The 22,785-nt window shown below is 32.3% G+C and overlaps 1 protein-coding gene and 1 long non-coding RNA gene across 4 annotated transcripts in view; one reads left to right on the top strand and one right to left on the bottom strand.

Moving 5' to 3' along the window:
* Window positions 1-22,785, bottom strand: part of LOC119638212 — a 324,089-nt gene that overhangs the window by 59,035 nt on the left and 242,269 nt on the right. For all 3 annotated transcript variants that reach the window (XM_038034881.1, XM_038034880.1, XM_038034882.1), the window contains 3 exons: window positions 17,432-17,602; window positions 12,378-12,525; window positions 4,431-4,558 (listed from right to left, as the gene is read on the bottom strand). In XM_038034881.1, the coding sequence (XP_037890809.1) occupies window positions 4,431-4,558; window positions 12,378-12,525; window positions 17,432-17,602 (447 nt within the window). The remainder of the gene's footprint in view (window positions 1-4,430; window positions 4,559-12,377; window positions 12,526-17,431; window positions 17,603-22,785) is intronic.
* The window catches only part of LOC119638219, a 230,363-nt gene that overhangs the window by 151,725 nt on the left and 55,853 nt on the right, over window positions 1-22,785 (top strand). The window lies entirely within an intron of this gene.

Genomic DNA, 22,785 nt, shown 5'->3' with positions numbered 1-22,785 from the left:
TCAACGCTATGTTCTAAATCATCTAGTCCATGCTGTTGCTGTTGCTCATGCTGCTGATGCTGTTGATGATGATAATGATGTTGATGGGGATATTGATGTTGTTGATTAGTTTGAAAATTTTGCCAAGTTTTTTGCTCAACATTAGCTGCAGCCGCATTACCTTTACTGGCGCCACTATCTTTACCACTATGTTGCGGTGGCATTGTTGTTGGCGTATTTTCTCCCACCTCGATAACCACATCATCATCGTAAGTATGCGGACTATGTGAGGCTAATACTAAAGGATTATTTAAACCCCATGAAGGTGGATGCAAGTAATGCGGATAATTTGAATAAATTTCAGCTCTTATGCGATCATCGTAATCGTCATCGTCATCATCATCATCATCATCATCATCATCATCGTCGTCATCATTTTCGTTTTCCACTTCTTCATTAACCTGCATCGTTTCCTTTGCAATATTTCCCGTATTCTCACCAATGCCGGCATCTTCATTGCGGCCAACATTATCAGTATTATATGTATGTTGTTGCTGTTGTTGTTGTTGTTGTTGTTTTTGCTGTTCATTCCTGCCATAAGTGCTATCCAAGTTTTTCTCAATGTTATTACTGTTGTGATTTTCATTCTCCGAAAATCCATAACGATGTTGTTGCTGTACATAATAGTTGTTACTAATATTACTGGCGTTGAATTTCTGCTGACGTTGTTGTTGCTGTTGCTTTAACGATATTGTTGTGGTCGTATGAGTTTGCGGTTTTTGATGCTGTTGCTGTTGCTGTTGTTGTTTCTGTTTTTGTTGCTGTTGTTGTTGCTGTTGCTGTTTCTGTTTTTGTTTTTTGATTTGCTTTTGCTTTAGCTGCTGTTTGAAGTTTGGAGTTAAACCATTAGGAAAGAATATTAATCTGTCTGTAATTAAAAATTGTTGCCAAGACAACCATCGAACAACACAGAAATTGGACAGAACAACACCGAAAGAGAAGAAGAAGGAAGAAAAAGGAAAAGAAACCATAACACGATACATAGATTTTGTGCATATTGTGCTGCGATAATTATTGTGCTTTAAAAATATTCGTGTGCAATAATATTGTGAGTTTTATTGTGATACGTTGTGGTTGTGCTTGGGTGTACGTAATTGTTTACGTATATATGTATGCTTGTGTATATGCGCGGGCGTTCGCGTGCTTAGTGCTTTACTAATTTATTATTGTAGTGCTTTTAGTTTTTTACAATTATTGCAACTAAAACATTGACTTTAGTTGATGATTATGAAAATTAAAAAAAAAAAAAAAAATTTCAAGAATTTTATCGTAACTCATAAATTGAAAAGAAAAAAATTTAACAAATTTTATAAAATAAAACTTTTAACCATTCGTAATCACTTGGATCCATATATTTGAATTTCATACCGATTATCGAAAGCTTGGATATGTTATAGGGTTGGCAAAAGAGCAATTGTGATACTCTCTTTGCATTTTTCTACATATTTATTCAGTTTAAAAATGTTCATCAAACTTGAGAAAGAGTTGGAGAGATGGAAAGAAGAAGCAAGGAGAGGAATTGATATTTGAAGGCAAATTAGCGGAAAAGAAGGAAATTCTCCCAACAAGGATTCGTAACTATTTCTATCAACTTGTTCATAGCAGTTATCACAGCTAACATAAGATTCACTAATACCTTTTATTTCCAATCCTTCTCTTGTTCCGAGGGGTTTTAAAATTTAAAAATCTCGTTATTGGAAAGCCAAGCCTGGCACATATTGAAAGACTTTTCCTCAAACATTCTGAAACTGAACAACTAAACTAAAATCCAATTAAATGAAAATTTCCAAATATTTAATCAGTAATCAATCTACGATTCATTGTTAATGCAGATATTCACTTCAATAATCGCCAAGATTTCTTTAAAGCGCGAGACACAAAAGCCCCGAACCGTAGCTTGAAGGCAGTCATTGCTATGATGGATATCCAATGTGGCGAGCCTTAAGCTCAAGCTTTTGCTACCAATTTCGTACTGCCTGCCAAGTTCGATAACATCTAACATTGACCTAAAGGCAAGCCTTTCTTTCTAGATTGGTAAAAACTCAGCAATTCTCCATCCAGGAGACTCAAATACGATTCAATAGAATATGATACCCTTTTATTTCATAACACTTGTCAGGTTGCTATCATCACACTAGGGTGTAATTATCGTTACATAATAAAGTTTAAAAGTTCGTTAATTACTTCGTTCCTGGGAAAAAAAACCTATCACTAACTTATAAAGCAGCAGTAAAAGAAGCAGATTAGAGTAAGAGAATTACATTCGACTACGACTGAATGTTTTATAGCTCACACCTTCATCTTTGACACTTTACTCGTCGTTCGACACTTACATACCGACAGTGATTGTAAATAATAGTTTGGCAGTATTGAGTATTACCCTACAACTAATTACTTTACTATATAAGCATAAGAATAGCGCAGATATTCCGCACGACTGTCTAAACAGAAACAGCATCGACGCCAGGTACAGTCTGCGGACGAGCGGTCGCTTAAAAACCCTAAAGCGCTGTCATGTATGTTTGTGGAAAAAAAGGGGGAAAAACTGGAAATCCCATTTCAATCCTAGAAAATTCCCTGCATATATACGGTTGGCAAGAAAATTGCTTGAGATTTCTTATTAGAAAACTGTTGGAAGAAATAATTCAAATCCTTTTTTTTTCTTTCTTTCTTTAGCATAACGAAGATGTTGATCTAAGCCTCTCTCTAAGCCTTTCTCGTTGTGTAGCGTATAAATTACATTTCTAAATATATATAATTAGAAAACTAATTAAATTTTTACATTCTTAATATGTGAAATTTTCCAAAATCCAATGGCTTGTTAGACAATTTCGCTGTGCAAAGATAGTGAAGGATTGAAGTTAGAAAGGAAAGGCTAGAAGCGGTATTACTTCTGCGTACATATACGTAATTCAGATAAATGAAAAGCATGTATAAATATTGATCTATTGAAGGTTCGACATTTTTTTCATCCAAGTATTCTTAGCACATTTTTAACAAAAAAAAAAAAAAAAAATATTAAATTTAAAAAAAAAAAAATTTAAAAAAAAAAATTATTAAAAAAAAAAAAAAAAAAAAAAAAAACATTTTTAAAAATAGATAAAAACATTTAAAATATTTACAAAGTAAACGTCAGTTTCATTAGTGCTTTCTATTGTAAAACATTTAAAGGTGCATAGCAAGCATCATTTATATTATTTTTCTTCTTTTTATTGATTTGTTTAGTTTTTTTTTTTTTTTTTTGTCTATTGTTTTTGTTTTTATTGTTATTGTTGCTGTATATAGTTGCTTGTTCGTAATTACTATTACATTATATGTAGCTATGTCGGCATTAATATGACGTTACGGGATGGATGTTGGTGTTAACATTTAAATTACATTCTGATATACAATCGAAGCAAATGCTTATAGAGTTCACTACCTTTTTATGTACGTATAGCAATTGCACGGCAAGTGTATAGATTGAATAACGAACGATTAAAAAAAGGTGGAACGTGATGCGTAGCAAAAAAATTTTTTTTTTTAATGCTAAATTGTTTACAACTAATAGGTTTAGATTAATCAATTTGTTGTGAAAGAGTTTTGCTTTGAATTGTGAAAGGAAAGGAAAAGGCTTGAAGGCACAGACAATAGTAGCAGTTAGTTGCAGACACAGAAAGAAACAGAGGCGAGGAAGAGAGAGAAATAGAGAGAGAGAGAGAGAGAGAGAGAGTGAGAGACAGTATGTGTGTGTGAAAAATAAAGTGAAAGACAAAGAATATTTAATGAAAGGGCAGTAAGAGAATTATCCTTTATCCTTATATATATACATACAAAATATATATATATATATATATATATATATATATGCCATAAATATATATATAAGCCATTTTGTAGTTATTTCGTATATTTTATGCATATAAAGGATTTGGTTTTTTTTTTGGGTTTTCTTTATGATGCAGAAGCGTGCGTTGTTGTTGGTTTTTTCTTTTTTTTTTCGTTCTTTTTATTCTGGTTTAAGGCGAGTGATCGAAATGATATTGAACTTGAAAAGAAAAATTTGACAAACTAAAATAAATAAAAATTTTTTAAAAAAATATCAATTTCTAAAAAAAAAAAAAAAAAAAAAAATATATATTAAAAAAAAAACAAAATTGATTCGATTTTTATTTTAATTTTTTTATTTTTATTTTTTAAACACTTTACTAGTCTTACGCAATTGTTTGTTTGTTTGTTTGTTTGAAGTGTCGTTGTTTTGTTATGTTACACTGATGATATAGTTGTTGTTATAAATACTTTTTTATTGTTTTAGTTATCTCTGATTATTGAGTTTGCTTGTTGTTGTTGTTTTTTCTTCGGGTGTTTTTTGTTTTTTGTTCTTTTTTTTTTTTTTTGTGTAGTAAACTTACCCACACACGGATTGTGATTAACTATATTAAATATACGATCACAGCGTTTTTTCATATGATTATTCGGGCATATACAACCAAACATCGGAGATAACCTTAAATTTGTCCATGAATCATGGCAGGCATCTCTGTAAGTAAAAAATGAAAGATAAAAGAAAACAAGATTATTATTATAATTTTTTTTAGACAAGGACTGCTGGCTCAAAAAAAAAAAAAATATATATATATATATATGTATATATTTATTTTATTATTACTATTATTTCATTTCTCTTTCCGTTCATCGAAAAGTTATATAAGAATATGAATAAATTGAAATTTCTTTTCTTTCTTCAGTAAACTTTTTAATCTTCTCTCAGTCATATATAATTTTAATGCATGAGCGTGCATGCCTGTGCTGATATGTAAATTTTGCGAAGAAGAGTAAAAGAAAAATATATAAAATAACTTTAAATTCTGTTTCAATTCTAGACTATTCCCAATTGACTTTTTATGCAATAGGTTTGCATGTCTAAGGTTGGCAAGAAAGTTGCTAACCGTATTCAAATGCAAGTCAATCGATGATTGATCGAATTGAAATGCATCTGTCAGGCTGAAAATTTTCACGTACAGCATTTGACATCAATTACTTTACTTTTACTGATTGGTAGTTAGATCCCCACCAATTTTGCTTATCGCAAAGTAATTACTCTCGTATATAAGTGCAAATAGGAATATTGACTTCTTTCTTTATGGTCCTGTTTTAAAGGCATCCATAATCACCATAAATTCTATCATATATTAGACGCTGTCCTACGCTGCGTGTGTCTGGTGGAAAACTTTTGTGAAAATTGTATAAATTTTTTTCTCGTTTTCTCTGTGGGATAGGACTACACATTTTCCTTACATTATATTTGTTTTTGCGTGCTGCCAAAAGTAGGCTTGAATGATAAAAATCATATTTCTCGACAAGATTTAGGACTAGAACTCCGTAATTTAGCCATACAAGGTCAACTTCATAAGCGATTCAATTAAGTTAATACCACGGCATATTCTGATCGTAGAGTAGTCGAATTCGTTAAAACCTCACGCCACTTATAATCAAAATACTCTTATATAGCAATAACTCTATTCTTTTTACAGCATACGTTTTTCTTAATTTTATAGATGGTCACAACTACGCGGCTCAAATCTTGTCAAAAGATATTCAAAAGATATTCAATTTGCGTAATTTGCAATTGCTATTAAAGCTTGGCATTATCTAATTACGAAATACTAAACTTTCGAACAAATCCGATTACATACATAACGTAACCTCAGCAAAACCAATTGATCTCAATCGTAAAGTTCTTTCACTTAACATTAACATTGGTTTTGAGAAGTCTAATTACCTCACGACGAAATTCTTATAAATTGTTTTTCCATGGAGCCTAACCTCAGGCCCTATCTTCTTAAGTAACCTATGCAGTAATCTATGCAATAATTTGTTAATCTTCTTAGATTGTTGGATAAGTTTCGCAGGGAAATTCTTCTTAGCAATCCTAAAAAGACTAATTATCAAGCCCTTCAGCATCAGCAAGTTGCTAATATTAGATGACACCATGGCTCTTAAGACGTTTAAACAAAAGAAACAGTGACCTAGAAGATTGGTTCTAGATTTTATTTGTCTTTTAAACTATTTCATCATCCTATAATCGTAAAACCTGTTGAAGATACTCTACACAGTTCAATGAGTACAAAATATTTCCTGATTTTCATTCTACTTTATAAACCAAAACAAAGTAACTGACGCTATGGAAAATTTTTACTTAGCTACAAAGAAATACTAAATATTCAATTGAGATCAGGTATTAAAATTCGCCCAAATTATTTCATACTGAAACTATTTCACAGGTATATATAGCCAAGACTCTGGTCAAACAATCAAAGTTGACGGAGAACATATTAAAGACATGATTGAAAATGATCGTCACAACATGTAAAAGCATTGCAGTGGTTCAAGGCCAATCGTTTATCACTCTACATCACTTCGCTTGATAAAGTTACTCTTATAACGAGTTCCCATTACAAAGCGTTATACGGGAAATGATCAAAAAACTGCTCTGATGCGAACCATTTTCACAAGCGCTCGTCCTTGGACTAAAACACGTTGATGTACCAAATCTCATTGAGAAATTTTGAAAATTTCGACCTTTACGTTGAATACAATAATTCAAGACGGAAAAACGAAGAGACACTCTTGGGTCGATCAAAAATCACTTTCCGAATTGATCGTTATGATAAAAGATAGTTTTGTCTCAAGTCTTACTCAGGGTTAAATACATCCGCACAAACTCTTGTACTACAATTACTGTAGGGTATAACTATGAGACAATTTTAGACGATATACGCATACAATAATTGAATATTATTTCTCACTCAAACGTTAGATTGCTCAGCGGAGCTTCCCGTAAATTGAAAAACGAAGAATTTTCTCTGTATGTTAAGCAAATTTAATCATTTTCTAGAGCATATCATCTCTCATGATATTAAATCGAAAATGATCGTAGTGATCTTAGTTAGTTATACATAGTATGTAATAATGCCCATTTGGACAAAGCAGTACATGTCTCACAAGGCAAACAGTTCACATGGCTTCCGAGTACAATAAATGGAATTGTACGCAGAAATTAAAGAAGTATTTATTTCGAGTTTGCAAGTTCAAAAAAAAAAAAAGAAAAAAGAAATTGTATTTCTTCCTATCTTCCCTTCGGGCTTTAATTGACACTATTTCATTATCATTAGTTTCGGGTCTTTAAACGGTTTTCCAAGGAAAATATTGCCCTATTAATGACTATCCGAATGCTCACTTGTTTCAGTTTGTTGCCAGTGACGATGGAAGGATGGAATCGGTGTGTTGTGTAAAAGACGGCAACAGATGATGATCAAGCAGAATATAAAAAATTGGTTGAAATTTCTTCTTCGCCTTAATAAAAATTAATCTTCCACACACACTCAAAACAAAAACAAAAAGCAGAAATTGCTTCTTTGTCAACTCTCTTTCATTCTTTTTGCAATATTGCCGTTTACTTCCTCTTTCCTACTCTCTTCCTCTTCCATTCTGTCTCTACTGCCCTATTCTTATATGCTTTATATTCTGTTTCACTTCCCAAGACTATACTGAAGAACATACACGTACACAATACAGAGAAATGGATTTTAAGGGCCAAAATGAAATAAAACTTCATTAAAATTCTATTACCCTATGCTAACAATTAATATTTTATAACTTGTTTAACATACAATCATTATCGTAGTTTTTCATATGTGGTTATATTTTATGCATTTTTGTGTGTGTTCATTCTGCAATACGTTTCCGTCTCTTACTCGTCTAAAGGTAAAGTCAATTTTCTTGGAAAAACTTTTACAAGGAGAGAAAGAAACTCTATAAATATGCTCTGTCATCTACATACTTAATACAACTCGGTGCCTATGCATGCATGTATGGCATGGCATGGCATGGTATGGTATGGCATAGTATGGTATGTGCTAATATTGCAGCCTTTACCTATGTATAGAGTATGTTTGCATTTATAAATTGTTCTTGGTTTTTGGAAAATTTTCCATTGAGCTAACATTGATGTTTTTATTGCCTTACGGGTTAATGTGCCATCACTGATCTTTTACGTATGAATAATTTTTCAAATTTAAATAAAATTTCCACGTACATACCTATGCAAAAGATAAGACAATGAATGAATGGGAAAAAATTTCGGTTAGATTTTGTTTAAAAAGTAAGGCAGCAACAGAAACAAGAATCGAAAAATCAAACTAAAACCATAGAATGAACGGAAACAAATAAAATCAATGAATTACCGATTATACGAAAAACGAAATGCAGACAAAACAGTCTACGAAAATATGATAACAACTTAAGCCATGTTCCTTTAATCTTCATCCTTTCTCTAACTCTCTTTGTTCTAACTCTCACTTAGGGAATATAATAAAATATTAATTCAATTTGCTTCTGATAACATAACGTTTAACATGCTTCGTTCAGTTCGCTTTTTATTCGAAATATTTCGAGTTGGAAAAATCAATAAAAAATTTTCAGCTTCAGTTTAAAAAAAGTGACTGCAATCCATGAGCTAAACAACTTTCAAAATGTTCAAGAGGTATTTAGAAAGGTTTTATTATAGTGTAGTATACCGTACATGACAAGGGATTTCTGCAACACCCACAACGACTTGAGATAGTCTTTTTTTTTTCTTGCTACCGACCAATTTAAATGTGGCTTTAAGATTGTCTGTCCTTCTTCTATTTGTGCGGTCAGCCCCCAAATTGTTTAGATCTTTTGATGATGCTTGGTGAACCCACGAGTTTTTGGCCATAGGTGAAAACTATTGAAAATGTTTCAGAGCTGAACACATTTTTTAGCTGCTCCCATGCAACATATTCATATGAAAAGGTACTATATGAACACATGTATTAAGCGAAGTAATGTAGGCTGTTTCCTTGCCACATTGTACTTGATGTTTTTTTAAATTTGTTTTTTTTTATTTTTTTTTTTTTGTTTTCAAAAGTCCTTAAAGCAACGTTTATGAAGCAGAAAGTTACTTGAGTATTTTTCTATCCTTTACAGACATATCCATGTGAGAAATTCTAAGTTGATCTGTGAATTTCAAGAGAGAATTGATTGCGAAATATCTGAGATTGAAGCTATCAACACGTGTTAAATTTTTGCGAAACAAAATTTTGACTATAAATTTCTAAAGATTATTTCAATTCTTTATAAAATTATAAAATCAATACCAAGCTTTGCTTTGACTTGCCGAACACGTCGTATAGTTGCGGATTGTGTTTGCCTGAACGTCTCTTGTACATATATATCCTATCGTTGTTTCTTAAGCACCAAATATGTAAATATCAAACCGGAATTTTCATATATTATCTCATGTTGCGCTTCTTCACTTTGTATTAAGGTATAATGAAAAATATTTTCACATATTAATCGCATTCTTCTACTTCTAGTAGGTATGCAAATATGAAACCGGAATTTTTATATACAAAATACACGTTTATTGTATGAAAATGAAAATATCATTGAAATTTCATTGGAAGTACTGCCTCTCGCTAGCTGTACTTTTTTCCCTTTTCGATAGTTGGTAGATGCCACGCCTTTAAAGAATCTTTCCTTTCGCTGTGAACCATTCATCGAGTCATTTTTTTCCACACTTTTTGGACGAACCAACGCTTTGCTTAACAAGTGCGCGACCCATCATTGTATTATTACTAATGCAACAATCTGAACGGCTCGAGCTTGTTGAATAAACCTTATGACGTAGCACTTCACTGTAGTGTGCTTTCAACGTATCGTGAACTGGTCCTGCAATGTGGACTCATAGACGGATGAGACAGCGCTTGCTTTCCTTTTTTCGATATTCTGTTCGTTTGTTGAACAGAAAACCGTTCGAATTGATTTGTTGCTGTTAGCAGCGTTTAGTATTAACCGTTAAAACAGACATTAACAGAAAGCATCCTTCTAGTCCTGCCTAACGCAGAATATCGTGGCTTATCATAGCGATTAAGGCTTGCAGTCATGAAACAATTGTATTCTTTATAAGGCGCAATAATCCACATTTTCGCTTTTCTAGAAAAGGTATTTACGATATGTCTTGCTATTACAAATGCTTGTTGTTGTTCAAGTTGTAAAAAGACACAATTTTAGTCATGTGTATGTTCCATTGGTTAGGGATGACCACAGCCGAATTCCAGCTTCATACCTGATATTGTAGTCAGAATATATATATATATATATATATATATATTTACAAGTCCCTCGTAGAATAATTAGGAGAAACATAAAAATCTTATAAACTTTTTAATTGCAGGGTAATACAGCATTCGGAGTATATGCGCCTATATCCGATCTGTCAAGCCAATTATCACATCTTATTTGATTGAAAAGAAATTCATTAAATCTCTATGAAATTCTCAATGCAAACAAATCATTATTTCTATTGTTAATGTCTTTATCCAGTGATATTTATTCATTAAATTTAATTTCCAGCAGAATTATTATAGTTTTTCAACTCTTAAGTCATTTTTCTATATATTTTCTTTTTCATTTATAAAAATCATTAATTCATTAACTTAGCCATGTATTTGAAGCAACCACAACTTAATCACGTATTTCATTCTTTCAACTCTTCTGTATACAATCCCTAAATATATTGAATTTTCTTTTCTTTTTTTATGCACAAGGATATATTCCGCATTAAATGCTTATTTAAATCCACTTAATAAATTTTGTAACTTTTACAGACATTTCCTAGTTAGTAGTTTTCCAATATATTCAAAAGAGCCTTAAGGGAATTTTTTTTTTTTTGCAAAAGTTATTCTCTTCGATGCATGAAATTATTAAAGTGAAATAACAAACAAACAAAAAAAAAAAAAAAAAAAAAAAAGAGTAGAAAAGAAAAAACAGTGATTAGAAATAGTTGCTCGAATTACCCGAATGTATGCATATGTAAACTGTGTGTGCGTGTGTGTTGATATATGTGTTTATGTTTGTACGTGTTTTTTTGTTTTTTGTATCTGTGTATTGTAATACAATCTGCTTTTCATTATGATAAAAAGTTGCTGACTTTCACAAATGGCTGGTGGTTGTTGGTTTATTTGTTGCTTTCAAAAACTTTTCCAGCAAGAGTACCTGAGAGAATATATAAAATTTCTCTTTTTTTGGCATTTTCTTTTTTTGTCTATATTGAATACATTTTAGTTTTTATGCTCTAGACGAGTGATTTTATGAATGTAAGAATTGGCAAGGATTATATATTGCTGTATGTGTGATTGCATGTTTGAAAATATGCTCCTAGTCATAATTAATAATTATAATGAAAATATTATTACCCCTAACTGGATAACAGGATAATAATTGAAAATCATTAGGAACAAAAAAAAAAAGTATAATAGAAAAAGTTCTTTAGAAAACAATATACATAAGATATATAAAAGATATAATGGAAGAACTTTTTTAGAGCACGACAGGGGTTTGCATTAATTTTGATAGGCGACTTCGACATGAAAAAGTTATAAAGAAATGGCAAACACCAATGTAAGCAGCGATTAAATTCGATGGTTTTGACCTTTTCCTACCTAAAATAACTGTTCTCCATTTAATATTATCGAGCCATTCAAGCTATGCTCATGGTAGTCATGAAGCGCTCAAAATTTCATTTTAGACTTTGATTACTTTCTTTGTTCGATTTGAAAAAGTCTTGTGCTGAAGCTTACCAAACACTTTCCAAAGTTTATGGTGATGTTGTTCCATCACGGCCCCCCTGCTAATTTCGGTTTCAACGATTTAAAAGCGTTGATTTTGATGGCAATGACAAAAAGCGGCCTGAAGGATCAAAAATTATCAAAAATAATAAATTGTGAGAAATTATTGGACGAAAATCCATCTCAAATACTCTCTTGAAAAACTTTCCAACTTAGCTTAGCTAAAAGTTTTACATGTGATGGAAGAGATTCAAAAGTAAGAAAAAGGGCTACCGCGCAAATTGACTGGAAAAGCCATTTGCTGGTACTCGATTGGGAAACTTTGCCACCTCCAGCGCACTCAATAGAAATTGCGTCTTCCGATTATTACTTGTTCACATCGATACAATATGGCTTGGCTGGCAGGGGGATTCGCAAAGTTGAACAAGTGTGAAAATGGGATCGCCGCCAAACTCATATAAGTTCTTTTTATGGTAAAATATTCTAGAAAATGATCGAAAATATTTCGATTAATGTATATTCCACTAATAATCTCGGCTTCTTTCAAGTGAAAAAACTATCAAAATTAACGCAAACACATAATATATATCGGTGTCTATAAAAAAGGTTTAAGTCTCTCCATCATATTGTTAATAAGTTGGACGAGATCTTATTTACAGTTTTTTGCATGACTTAAAAATCTTTATTCTTAGTTAGTTAACTTACCTGCTCTCCATTTTACATTTATTGTCTCGCACTTTACAATGTGTTTTAAAGTCTTCGAATAATTTTAGGCATTTTCGTTCCTGTTGACACACCGACAAAGCATGATTACAGGTGGGCAAGGCATCGATAGGATAGGGATCCTTTTCAGCTATAAGACACAAGAAATTGCATTACTCATTACCTTATTAAAAGCTTAATCAAAGTGTAAACTATTAGGTGTGCAAATAAGTTTTCCGTATTGTTGATAAAATTCAAATTTACATAAAACATACTTAACATACAAGGCTAAATAATCCAAATATTCATCATCACTTTCTATGAGTTTTCGTCTCTTATCACTGAGGATAAAAACTTCGTGATTTTGCGCCAAAAATCTTTCTTACAACTTTTGTGACTCGCCGATCCCCTAAATATGACAGCGTTGACCTAAACTAGCATAGAATAAGCCTCAATTGGGCAAAATTCCTTGCTCAAGTTGAGTTCTTGTTTCTCTTTGCTGCGGATTTTAGCTGCTCTCTTCGATTACCCCATGGCGAAGTCCTCTTTCCCCCATTTGCATTTTTAATTTTTTTATTTAATTACTATTTTCATCACAAAAAAATGAACAATTAGACTTTTTTGGCATATAAGGCTTCATCTTTCATGAAAATCCTTATATGCGGTGGTATCCAAAAAATAGAGCTACGTGGTCCGGATTCGATAAGGTAGATTTCTTTGTCAATTTACTATAATGGGCCAATTTTCGCCATGAAATATTGAAAATTCGCCTTCTTTACTATATAAGGCCTCCATTTCGTAAGAAACGGTTATGTGGGAGCTGTTGCAAAAAACTGCCCCAAAGTTTTCACTAGAGCTACACAAATTTTTATTTGATTCATCCAGTGCAGTGTCTGGGTACAGCGCAGTCCCTAGGTGTAGCACAGTCGATAATTGCAGCGCTGCACTTCGACCGCTTCCCATATAAGAAATTATATCGTATCATCAGTCATATGTATAACTGTAGGGTTGTGTAGAGTATTTTATAGTATACTGCGACCCGCCAATATTATATTCAATATCCCTTTGTTATGACCAGCAATACTTGTGGTACAAAAGTTTATTAGGTGAGGATGTATGTCATGATCAGAAGGACTTGAGACAGATCCCGCGTTTGTTGTGCTGACAAATCATTTTCTAAACCTAAGCTGGGCTGATCGCCTATCTCTTTGTCCGTCTATCCGTCTTGTTTCTTTTGCTCAACCTATAGGCTCAACGTAATCGGTTGAAATGCCGAAATACTTCTACTTTTGTCAAGAAATTTTGAAAATTGCAATATTTCCCTATATAAATACCTTTCAGAATAGTTTGCTATATGTGAAGTGATCGAAAACGTAGACCGATCCACACCACTTTCAATAGCGCTCGTCCTTGCGTCAAAGCATGTCACTGTACCAAATTTCATTAAAATATCTCAAAAAATGCGACCTGTTGCTTGAACACAATGTTAGATGGGCAGACATCAGACGGACAGACAGATAAACAGGCTTAGGTAAATTTATATCATAATTCTAAATCGATCGGTATAATAAATCGAACTTAAGTCCTTCTGGGTGTTACATAGGTCCGCATTAATTTAATATACCCTGTACCACAGCTGGTGTAGGATAGAAAAATATCTAAGTAAATAAATGAAGTAAAGTTATTATTGGGCAATAATCATATCACTATAAGAAATAAGCCTTAATTCTCTTTTAATTACGTATTTATTTGAATAGTTTTTCGATTTTCGTTGGATATTTTGATTTTTAGCGCTTGCTGGAAACGAGAAAGTAAAAATGAGAAAACTGCTCGTAAAATCTAAAAAACTTCAATTGTATTAAATTCCACATTATTAATATCGACGAATTGAGAGCTGGGCTCATATTTGCTAAGCGAAAATTTCTTATTCGTTTTAGTTGACGCGCTCTGTTCGATTCGATTGCAGGTGTTTACGTACTACTTAAGTTATTAAGATTTAGTTTATTAAGATTTTTGGTGAAGGTTTTTAAAAAAGTATTTAAGAAATTAGTAAAATTATTACGAATCTAGAAAAAAAAAAAAAAAAATCAAAATTTATTTATTAAATCAATTAAATTTGTCCAGATCAATGTAATATATATACGGGTTTTTTCTTGTGCTAAAAGCAGAAAATTAATATAATATTGTTGCAGAGAATGAGTGATTGTCGTGAGGGCAAAGAGAATTCTGTAGTATGAGAGTATATTCTATCTGCATAAAATCTTTTCTTGCTTATAATGAGCTTTTGATTTTCAACACATTCAAAGCAATGAATACACATAGAAAGTTTAAAAGAATATGCATAAGCAGAGACAAAATTAAAAGAGAGAAAATTTTAAAAAGAGTAAATTTTACCGAATGATCTCGTAAAGAAATCCAAATTCGTAAACTTGGTACGAACGCTGACGAAGGCATGTCGTGTTCAATTTGTAGTTATTAACACATACATACAAAAAGCAGCAGCTAATAATGCATTGTTATTTTGCAATAATCGCACATAATACGATGCGACAGAGAAAAAACGAGAGGTAAGTGCTGATAAAAATAATAAAGTAGCCATTGAAGTAAGAAGCCAGCAAAAAAACGATACCAATTACAATCCACATATCGATTGTAGAATCCATTCGACTAAGAAATCCCGTTTTCAGCAGATTTTGCTAAACAGTTGATAACTAGTCGCATAGTCGAATTTGCCCCGTAATTCATTTTTATCATTTTCCATGAATCAAATCAAAACCGTTCGGGTATACTGAAAATACCGTTCGATTTATTCTTAATTTTACCTGGAAACCTTTCGACTATCGTTCTCAAGACTTGACACTTTTTACACGAACTCTTGCAAACCGCTCACTAACTGTTTGACAACTTACTGTGGGTTTTCAGCCCAAGTTAACTTAATCATTTTCGTTGCTTCAGCTACATTTGTTTCCCGTTTATATCAAGTAACGTGGAGTACCGCAAATGTTGCTTGCTGGCATCCATCTCTTTACACATAGTGCTAGACAGTGAACGAGAGCTAGTAAGCAAAGCTTAAAATTATACTTCACAAAAACCGATACCCAAGCTATGCATAACCGAAACAACGAAAGAAGGTTCCCGTATGTTTTATCAAATTGTTAATTCCAACACAGAGAATTTATACGTAAACGCTATTCCATTTGATACCAAGCATTTACTAAAGTTCGTTGCCTACTTTTCGGTGTCGTATGTATGTATTAAAAACTTTTTTTTTTATTTATTTATTTATTTATATTATTTTTGTTATTCTTGGTTTTCCAAGTTCCCTTACTATAGTGTTTTCAAACAAGAAAAAAAAAAACAATTTTCAAAAGCTTTATATATATATATATATATATATATATACATATATCGAGGTACTTGCAATAATAAAAATTAGAAAAATCAACCTTCGGCAGAGAGTTAAGCAATGAAAAGTAGATTTCAAAGAATTGTTTTTTGCATTAATGTATGCACAGATACACTGTGTAAGGTAAACACTTTACACAATCAAAATATTGTATATAGTTCCTGTTTTTACTTAAGAACATAAGCATACATTTTCACATATAAAAAAAAAAGAAGAAAATAAATAAAAATAATAATAAAAAAAGGATAGAAGAAAAAAAAAAAACGAGAAGAGAATACTTAAGTTATACTGTTTCCTGTAACCATTGTTTGTTTTATATTGTTTTATAAACAAACATACAATACAGTAAACTGTAGAAATCTTACGCGTTTGAATAATGTAAGAAAGACAGAATAGCAAGCAGCAAGCCATTGAGAAAATTTACGAAAGCTTTAAGACGAATCTTGAATACCATCGCCAAAAAGACCGGCAAGGAAATTTTTCGTTCTTATCTCTTTTTGCAAAGAACTAACTGTTCTAACGACAGTCGCTAAGTATTACGAAATGATCAGATGAATTCAAATGTTGAAGGGCTTACATTTTCATCTTGCCGGACACTGCGTGTTAGTCTTATAATAATTCCAAATTTAAAGAAATTTTAGTTCCTTTAAAGAATGCCACGAAGGAACACTAATTAGCGTAGTGAGATCAGTTTTTAAGAGTGTTACGCAAACAATTTTTCGGATAACATCTATAATTCTATTACTGATTGTGAATATTGCAGAGCTTAGAAGAGCCTCCTAGGACCCGTCATTAATATTTGTAATAAGTTTTAAATCGACATCTATTGCAATCATTAAGCCACTCTTCATCCTCTGTTTAATGGCTGTAAGTCACGCTCTGATTCTAATTGTGATTCTGGTACCCTTTGTCTTTTCAACTGCTTTTGGCGCGCTTCCTAGCTTAACTCAACTCAACTCAATTTGGATTTAATTCTTCAAATCTATCGATCGCGAAAATTTCACTAAAGACTATTGGACGGACAGACATTACATTCACAGGTGCTTACAGCCTATTGTTAAAAACCTTAGACCACTTTGCTCGATACCGTTATTCACATACTGACTTTTTAAAATAAGGCGTTATAAATGAAGTGAACCGGTCCGAACGATTTTCAATAGCATCTGTCCTTGGGACAAAAAAAAATTCACTAATGCATCTCAAAAACTCCGAACGATCGATTGAACAGATTAATTGAAAAGACAGCTAGACATGTTTATAAAATGTTGGGTATATCCTAAGGCCCCTTTTATCACAAGCGGTGTAGAATATAAACAAGTAAATTATTAAACAAAAAAAAAAAAAAAAAAAAAAATTAACCATATCGTGAAAGTTTTCTCATACAAAATCTCTCTTATATTTAGTGCATTTTATTGCTTTTTGTAGCGGTACATAAGCGTACTTAAGAAAGAAAACGTTTGTTGATTTGTTTGTATACAAAAGAGTTGTAAAATTTCTAATGCAAACTATTTCGAGGTAAATGTAAATGCAAAGTAAGTAAAGTACGTAACGAGATGGAGAGTTTATTGTTATCTTTAAGTATAACACTTAATATCATCTGCAATCATCTTATAAGTTAAGAAGAGCTAAAATGGGAAAAACAATTACTTACCCTTTTTTAGTACAAAGCCACAAGGATGATCAAATAGGAAATCACGAAAATGATTACAATCAGGATCCATGCCGGGCTCTTTGCACAAACATGTTGGACGAAAGAATTGAAAAGCCTGTAATGTCCTTAAAGCTGCTTGACATTTTGTTACCGTTACCGTACTGCACGATACTGTTTGCGAAATGAAAATACAAAGCATTGACATATAATTAAAAATTTTTAATGAAAACTGACACAACAATATTCTGAAATTTTCTTTGTGAAATAAACACATATGCATGTGCATATCTATATGTATGTATGTATGTATGTATATATGCATGTATGTATATATGTAAATATTTATATATGCGTATATGAGTATCATAAAAATTCCAATATTGTCATCATAAATAAAATCCACGATGATGACATTATACCCCATAAAACTTGTACGCATATTCGCCTTTATTTGTTATTACAGCTACATTCTGACCTAACGAAAATAAATAAAACGTAAAAAAAAAAAACAGAAAGAAAAAAAAATCACATATCAATATACGCTTTGTCCATTTAAATTTGTTTGGGTATTAGTAACATTAGCACATTCATGGATTTTATCGAAACCGAAAACAAATATAATCAACGCGTTGTTGTCAAACACACAAACATAGGAAATGACACAATAGGCTTATCATAAATTATTATTCAACATAATTATGATGCGTTCGTTGCTCTTTATAAATTAGTTTTTCTACGCATACTACAGTGTTTTTCAATTTATGGCATTCTAAGCTTTTCCTCATTTTTTGTGATCCTAAAAACCCATTAAGCTATCATAACTGAAAAGTATCACCTGACTTGTGTCAATTAATAGTGTGTACCGATCTACAGATTCTCCTCTATTGGGCAATACCTCGTTGCCCTCGACATGGGAGCCATGATCGCGGCTTAGCGTTCTTCAATCGTATTGCCCGTTTTTAGAATAACCTTCCAGCGAGAATCATCTTTCCCACCGTTCCCGATATTTCCACTTTCGAGTCGAACTTCCTTCCCTTCTCTCTCTGTCTCTACCCATAATCCCCCGAGACCGCCACCACCTTACCCACACGTACAGGGGACATTCTCGAACGGCTTCCGTTGTAGCAGTTAGAGTATTTACTCAATTGCTTTGTCCTTGTTTGCTATTTGTTGGAAAAGCTTACAAAATAGTCAAATATTTCTTTGGTTCGAGAGAAACAAACTCCAGGTTTGTTATCTGCCATTTTTTTCTTGGAACTAATGACTTAACATTAGCTACAATTTTATTATAGGTTCCCTCGAAATTTCAATTTTCTAGCAATGTGTGCTAGAACACATAGTCCAAATTTGAAAAGGGAGATTGTAATAATCTTAATGTACAATTTATAGGCCCTTTTCAAGCATTACTATAGAATCGATCGGTTCGGAGCGTTTCGATTGAGTGATATATTTTACACCTAAGTGAAGAAAAGCAAGCTTTCTTTTATCGCCCATAGATCCCCAATTAGATTCTTCACGCATTCCGCCGATAGCCGTTAGGGACAATTTTTGGACCGCATCTGCAGGTGACGAATATCTGAGAAGTGCCTTTACGGAATTGGAAGCTACAGACAAAAAGAAAAAAAAGAAATTGCCCATGTTGTTCCACGCTTGTCTAAGATGCTTCCGTATTGCGAGTACTTGTATGGATAAATCATGCCCATTTCTTAATTACTTCTTCTTCTTCTTACTTCTTCCATATGTATAATATCCACACCAAATATCAGCTTACTATTTTTATTCCTGCAATTATGGGGATTCCACATAATTTTGGGAATCAAATTGTTCCACTTTTGAAAAAAATTCACCCATCCTCTCTTAGTGTGTCCTCGCAATCCCGAAAACTTAATAAAGCAGATAGAAAAGAAATTGTCTTCGCCTACGTTGGACTTTTGAAAGTATGTAGACCATGACGGAATTAAGTAATGAGAAATGGGGGATTTTTCCACATTGGCACGGGAAAAATTTTTTACACTGGCGATAGCTTTCTTTCTCGTTACCTTTTGATAGAGATCAGTAGCCGACTTCTGAAGACGATACCATACGTTCAGATATTTATATGCAGATTTATTGATTATAACTAGAACACATTCAAGTCCACAGTGCCCTCTATAATTTTGTATATACAAAAGAATAATGAACGCGAATATTCAAAACAAAAGAAAAAACCGTTGTATTAAGTTCCACAAGAAATTCATTTCCAATCTTTTGATTCATATCACTAGCTTGCACGCATTATATGATTATTAAGATGAATGATAATTACGACAAAGATACATTGATTGTTAAGGATAATGTACGCATATCGTATATCATATATATTTGGAATCATAGTTTTGCACGATTTGACAGCACTTTGCAAGTAGTTTTATATTTTACTTTTTGTTGACAATTGATACGAAAAATTTTATTAAGTAAAAATATAAGAAAAGTTGAACATGACTAAGTCCTTAATTTACCGAATAATTTCTGATAATTGCAACTGGGCTCTGTGAGCGATTTAGATAATTTTCATAGTTAATCTCAAGAGAGTAACCAACAAATAATTTTAGATTTATGATTAGCTTTAATCTGCTAAAGGTATGGGTTCTTAAGTGCTACTTTGGCAGACATACGGACAAATTTAATAATTATAAAGTCGTTGCTATTTCGGTTGATGACATCTACATAAATGTATATAATATTGATAATAGAATTTTTTTTAGTTTTAAATATTGCTTGTTTTTGTTCCCTCTTCTTCTTTTATTCTCCCAGGCGCTCCCTGTATGTATATATACAAATATTCATCTCCGATAAACGTTACTAAAATTTAAAAATATTTTGCAAAACTAATTCGTAGGCATAAATCTAAGCATAAACCGGCTGGGTTTCCAAAAAAAGAAAAACAAAAATTTTGATAAAATCATCCAACTGGCAATTTGACAATTACCAAAAAAAAACTAGATGATTTCCATATTATTTAAACGAAAAAGTATTGAGCCTTCAGCAAATCACCATTCGCCCATTTACATAATGCATATCCCCGCAGCTTGCTGTTGATGTTATTATTATTATAAGGCTTACGATTTCTCAGACTAGAGAAGAAGAAAGGCGACGGTAGCGATATTGGGATCGAGATGAAAATTATTTTCACGTAAACGAAAGTTTTACGTTTTTCCAAACTTTACGCTGCACATATCTCACTTATGCAGCGACTACTGTAAAGCCGCATAGGAAGTAATTCGCTTATATATTATTTGTAATTTTTTGAAAATTTTATGCAAAAATTCCAACATGTGCACAAAACAGGAAAAAAAAAAGTGTTCATTAAATTAATGAAAGCCTAATTAGCAATTTTGCTATTATATCGCTGGCATGAGTGTGCTACTAAAGCCGCAAACTAATTGCATTTACTATAACTACATAACGTTATTCTTTATATCATGTTTTAAAAAATGTTGTTCAACTTTCCTATTCGGAAGGCACTCTTCGAACAGATTTGTTATTAATTTTTCACAACTTTTCCTTTAAGTTAAAGAAACCTTTCAAGAAAGAACATATCCACCAACTAAACTTAAAGTCAAGAATGCACTTTTGATGTAGTTTGAAAGAACGCAAGAAACTTATGATCAAAGAGCAATGCTACGGTAGTGTTGTCTATTTATTGTTAACCGGAAGTAACGACAAAACGAACACTCCCGAAAGAAAATATTCCGTAAACGGCCGAGATTTTTTTTACTTAAAGAAAACTTCAAAATATTCATTAAATGCTTTCTACTTCATGTCGGTCCAGCATTTACATTCGCTGAGGCTGCTATCAAAATTTTCAACTACTTTCCCTACACTACGTTCCGCGCTTTTTTATACCCCCCACTGAAGGATGGGTATGGGGATAGGGATGTATACTCATTTATTTTAATGTTTACAACAACCAAAAGGAAGCCTCAGAGACCCTATAAGGTATACCACGTGAAATTCTGAAATGATTAAGCCATGTCTGTCCGTCTGTGTCATGTGTTTTGTTAGTAATCTCTTGTTCGCAAAAATGAAGATATCAACTTAAAATTTGGTAGAAACATTGAAAATTTTTGCATGGAGTTTCGCATTGAAAATGGGCCAAATTGGTCGAAGCACAAGCACCTGGCGATGGGTAACTGAACGCAACTCCGTGCGGGTTTGCGGGTTGAATGGATGCACATTTCTCCTATACCTTTCCCTCTCTTCGCTGCTTTGGGATCGTTATCAAGTGGGGGAACGGCTGGTACAAAATTAAAAAGGAAAAGAAAAACCTACAAGTGACAATTTTTCACATGATTGATTAAATTTGAAACCGTGATGAGTATTGGCCCAAAAAACACCGCCGTTAAAGATGGGTCGGATCAAACCATTTTTCCGAATACTTCCCACGTTATTTTCATTCAATAAATTCATTATAAGAATGATTGTAGTGGTGTAGGATATTTAATAGTGGGCCCTAGTCCACCATTGTGCTCTTGTTTGGGTTTACTGATAAAAAGGTCTTTAAATGACTTTTTCTCAAAAAGTGGAGTTACACCACTTTAAAACAAATCGGCTTTTATATGTACATTAAATAGTGTATAACATATGTGCACATTAAGTGAAAGGCAAAAGAAAGAGAAATAGATATGTCTATGCTTCACTTGCCAAAACGATTAAGTCCCCTTTCTTAGTTTATTTTTTTTTTTTTCTTAATTTGAATATCAAAGCATTTGATTGACTTATGAAGAAATTTTTACATATAATATTTTTTATTATTACGCTCTCGTTAAGATATTCGAAGACGTAAAAAACTTTCAAAGCGAAGGATTATGTAAAAAGGGGAAAATCAAAGGGAGCACATAAGACTTACTTCATTTTTTATTTAAGAAAAAAAAAAAAAAATTGAAGAGCCGCAGAAGATATTGTGACGGAACGCATTTACCAAAATTGGTTCGGGAAAGTTTCAGTAAAAGCTTTATCACGTTCTAATAGGCCAAATACGATTGAAAGCTGAACGACACAGCGCTCATCGATTCATAAGATTGCAGAAAAACTTAATTCACCCAAAGTAATGAGTTTACTCCATATTTAAAAAAAAAAAAAAAATTTAGTTTATTTCGTAGTGAAAAACCACAAGAAATTCCCGGACTACCTAATAGTTGTGAGTAAAACTAAAAATAAAAATTAAAATTATATCAAAGGACATTGGCCGATATATAGTATATTTTCGGACATATTAGCAAAACTTGGATCATGAATAATTCATCGCTGATTCATTTCGTTCTTGATCGATTCAAAACAATATACTGATAAACTAAATTTGAAGTAAATAATGC

The sequence above is a fragment of the Glossina fuscipes genome, unplaced genomic scaffold (genome assembly GCF_014805625.2).
Source record: "Glossina fuscipes isolate IAEA_lab_2018 unplaced genomic scaffold, Yale_Gfus_2 85, whole genome shotgun sequence".
Taxonomy (NCBI): Eukaryota; Metazoa; Arthropoda; class Insecta; order Diptera; family Glossinidae; genus Glossina; species Glossina fuscipes.
The sequence above is the reverse complement of the archived record's forward strand: the minus strand, read 5'-3'. Positions and strand labels throughout refer to the sequence as shown.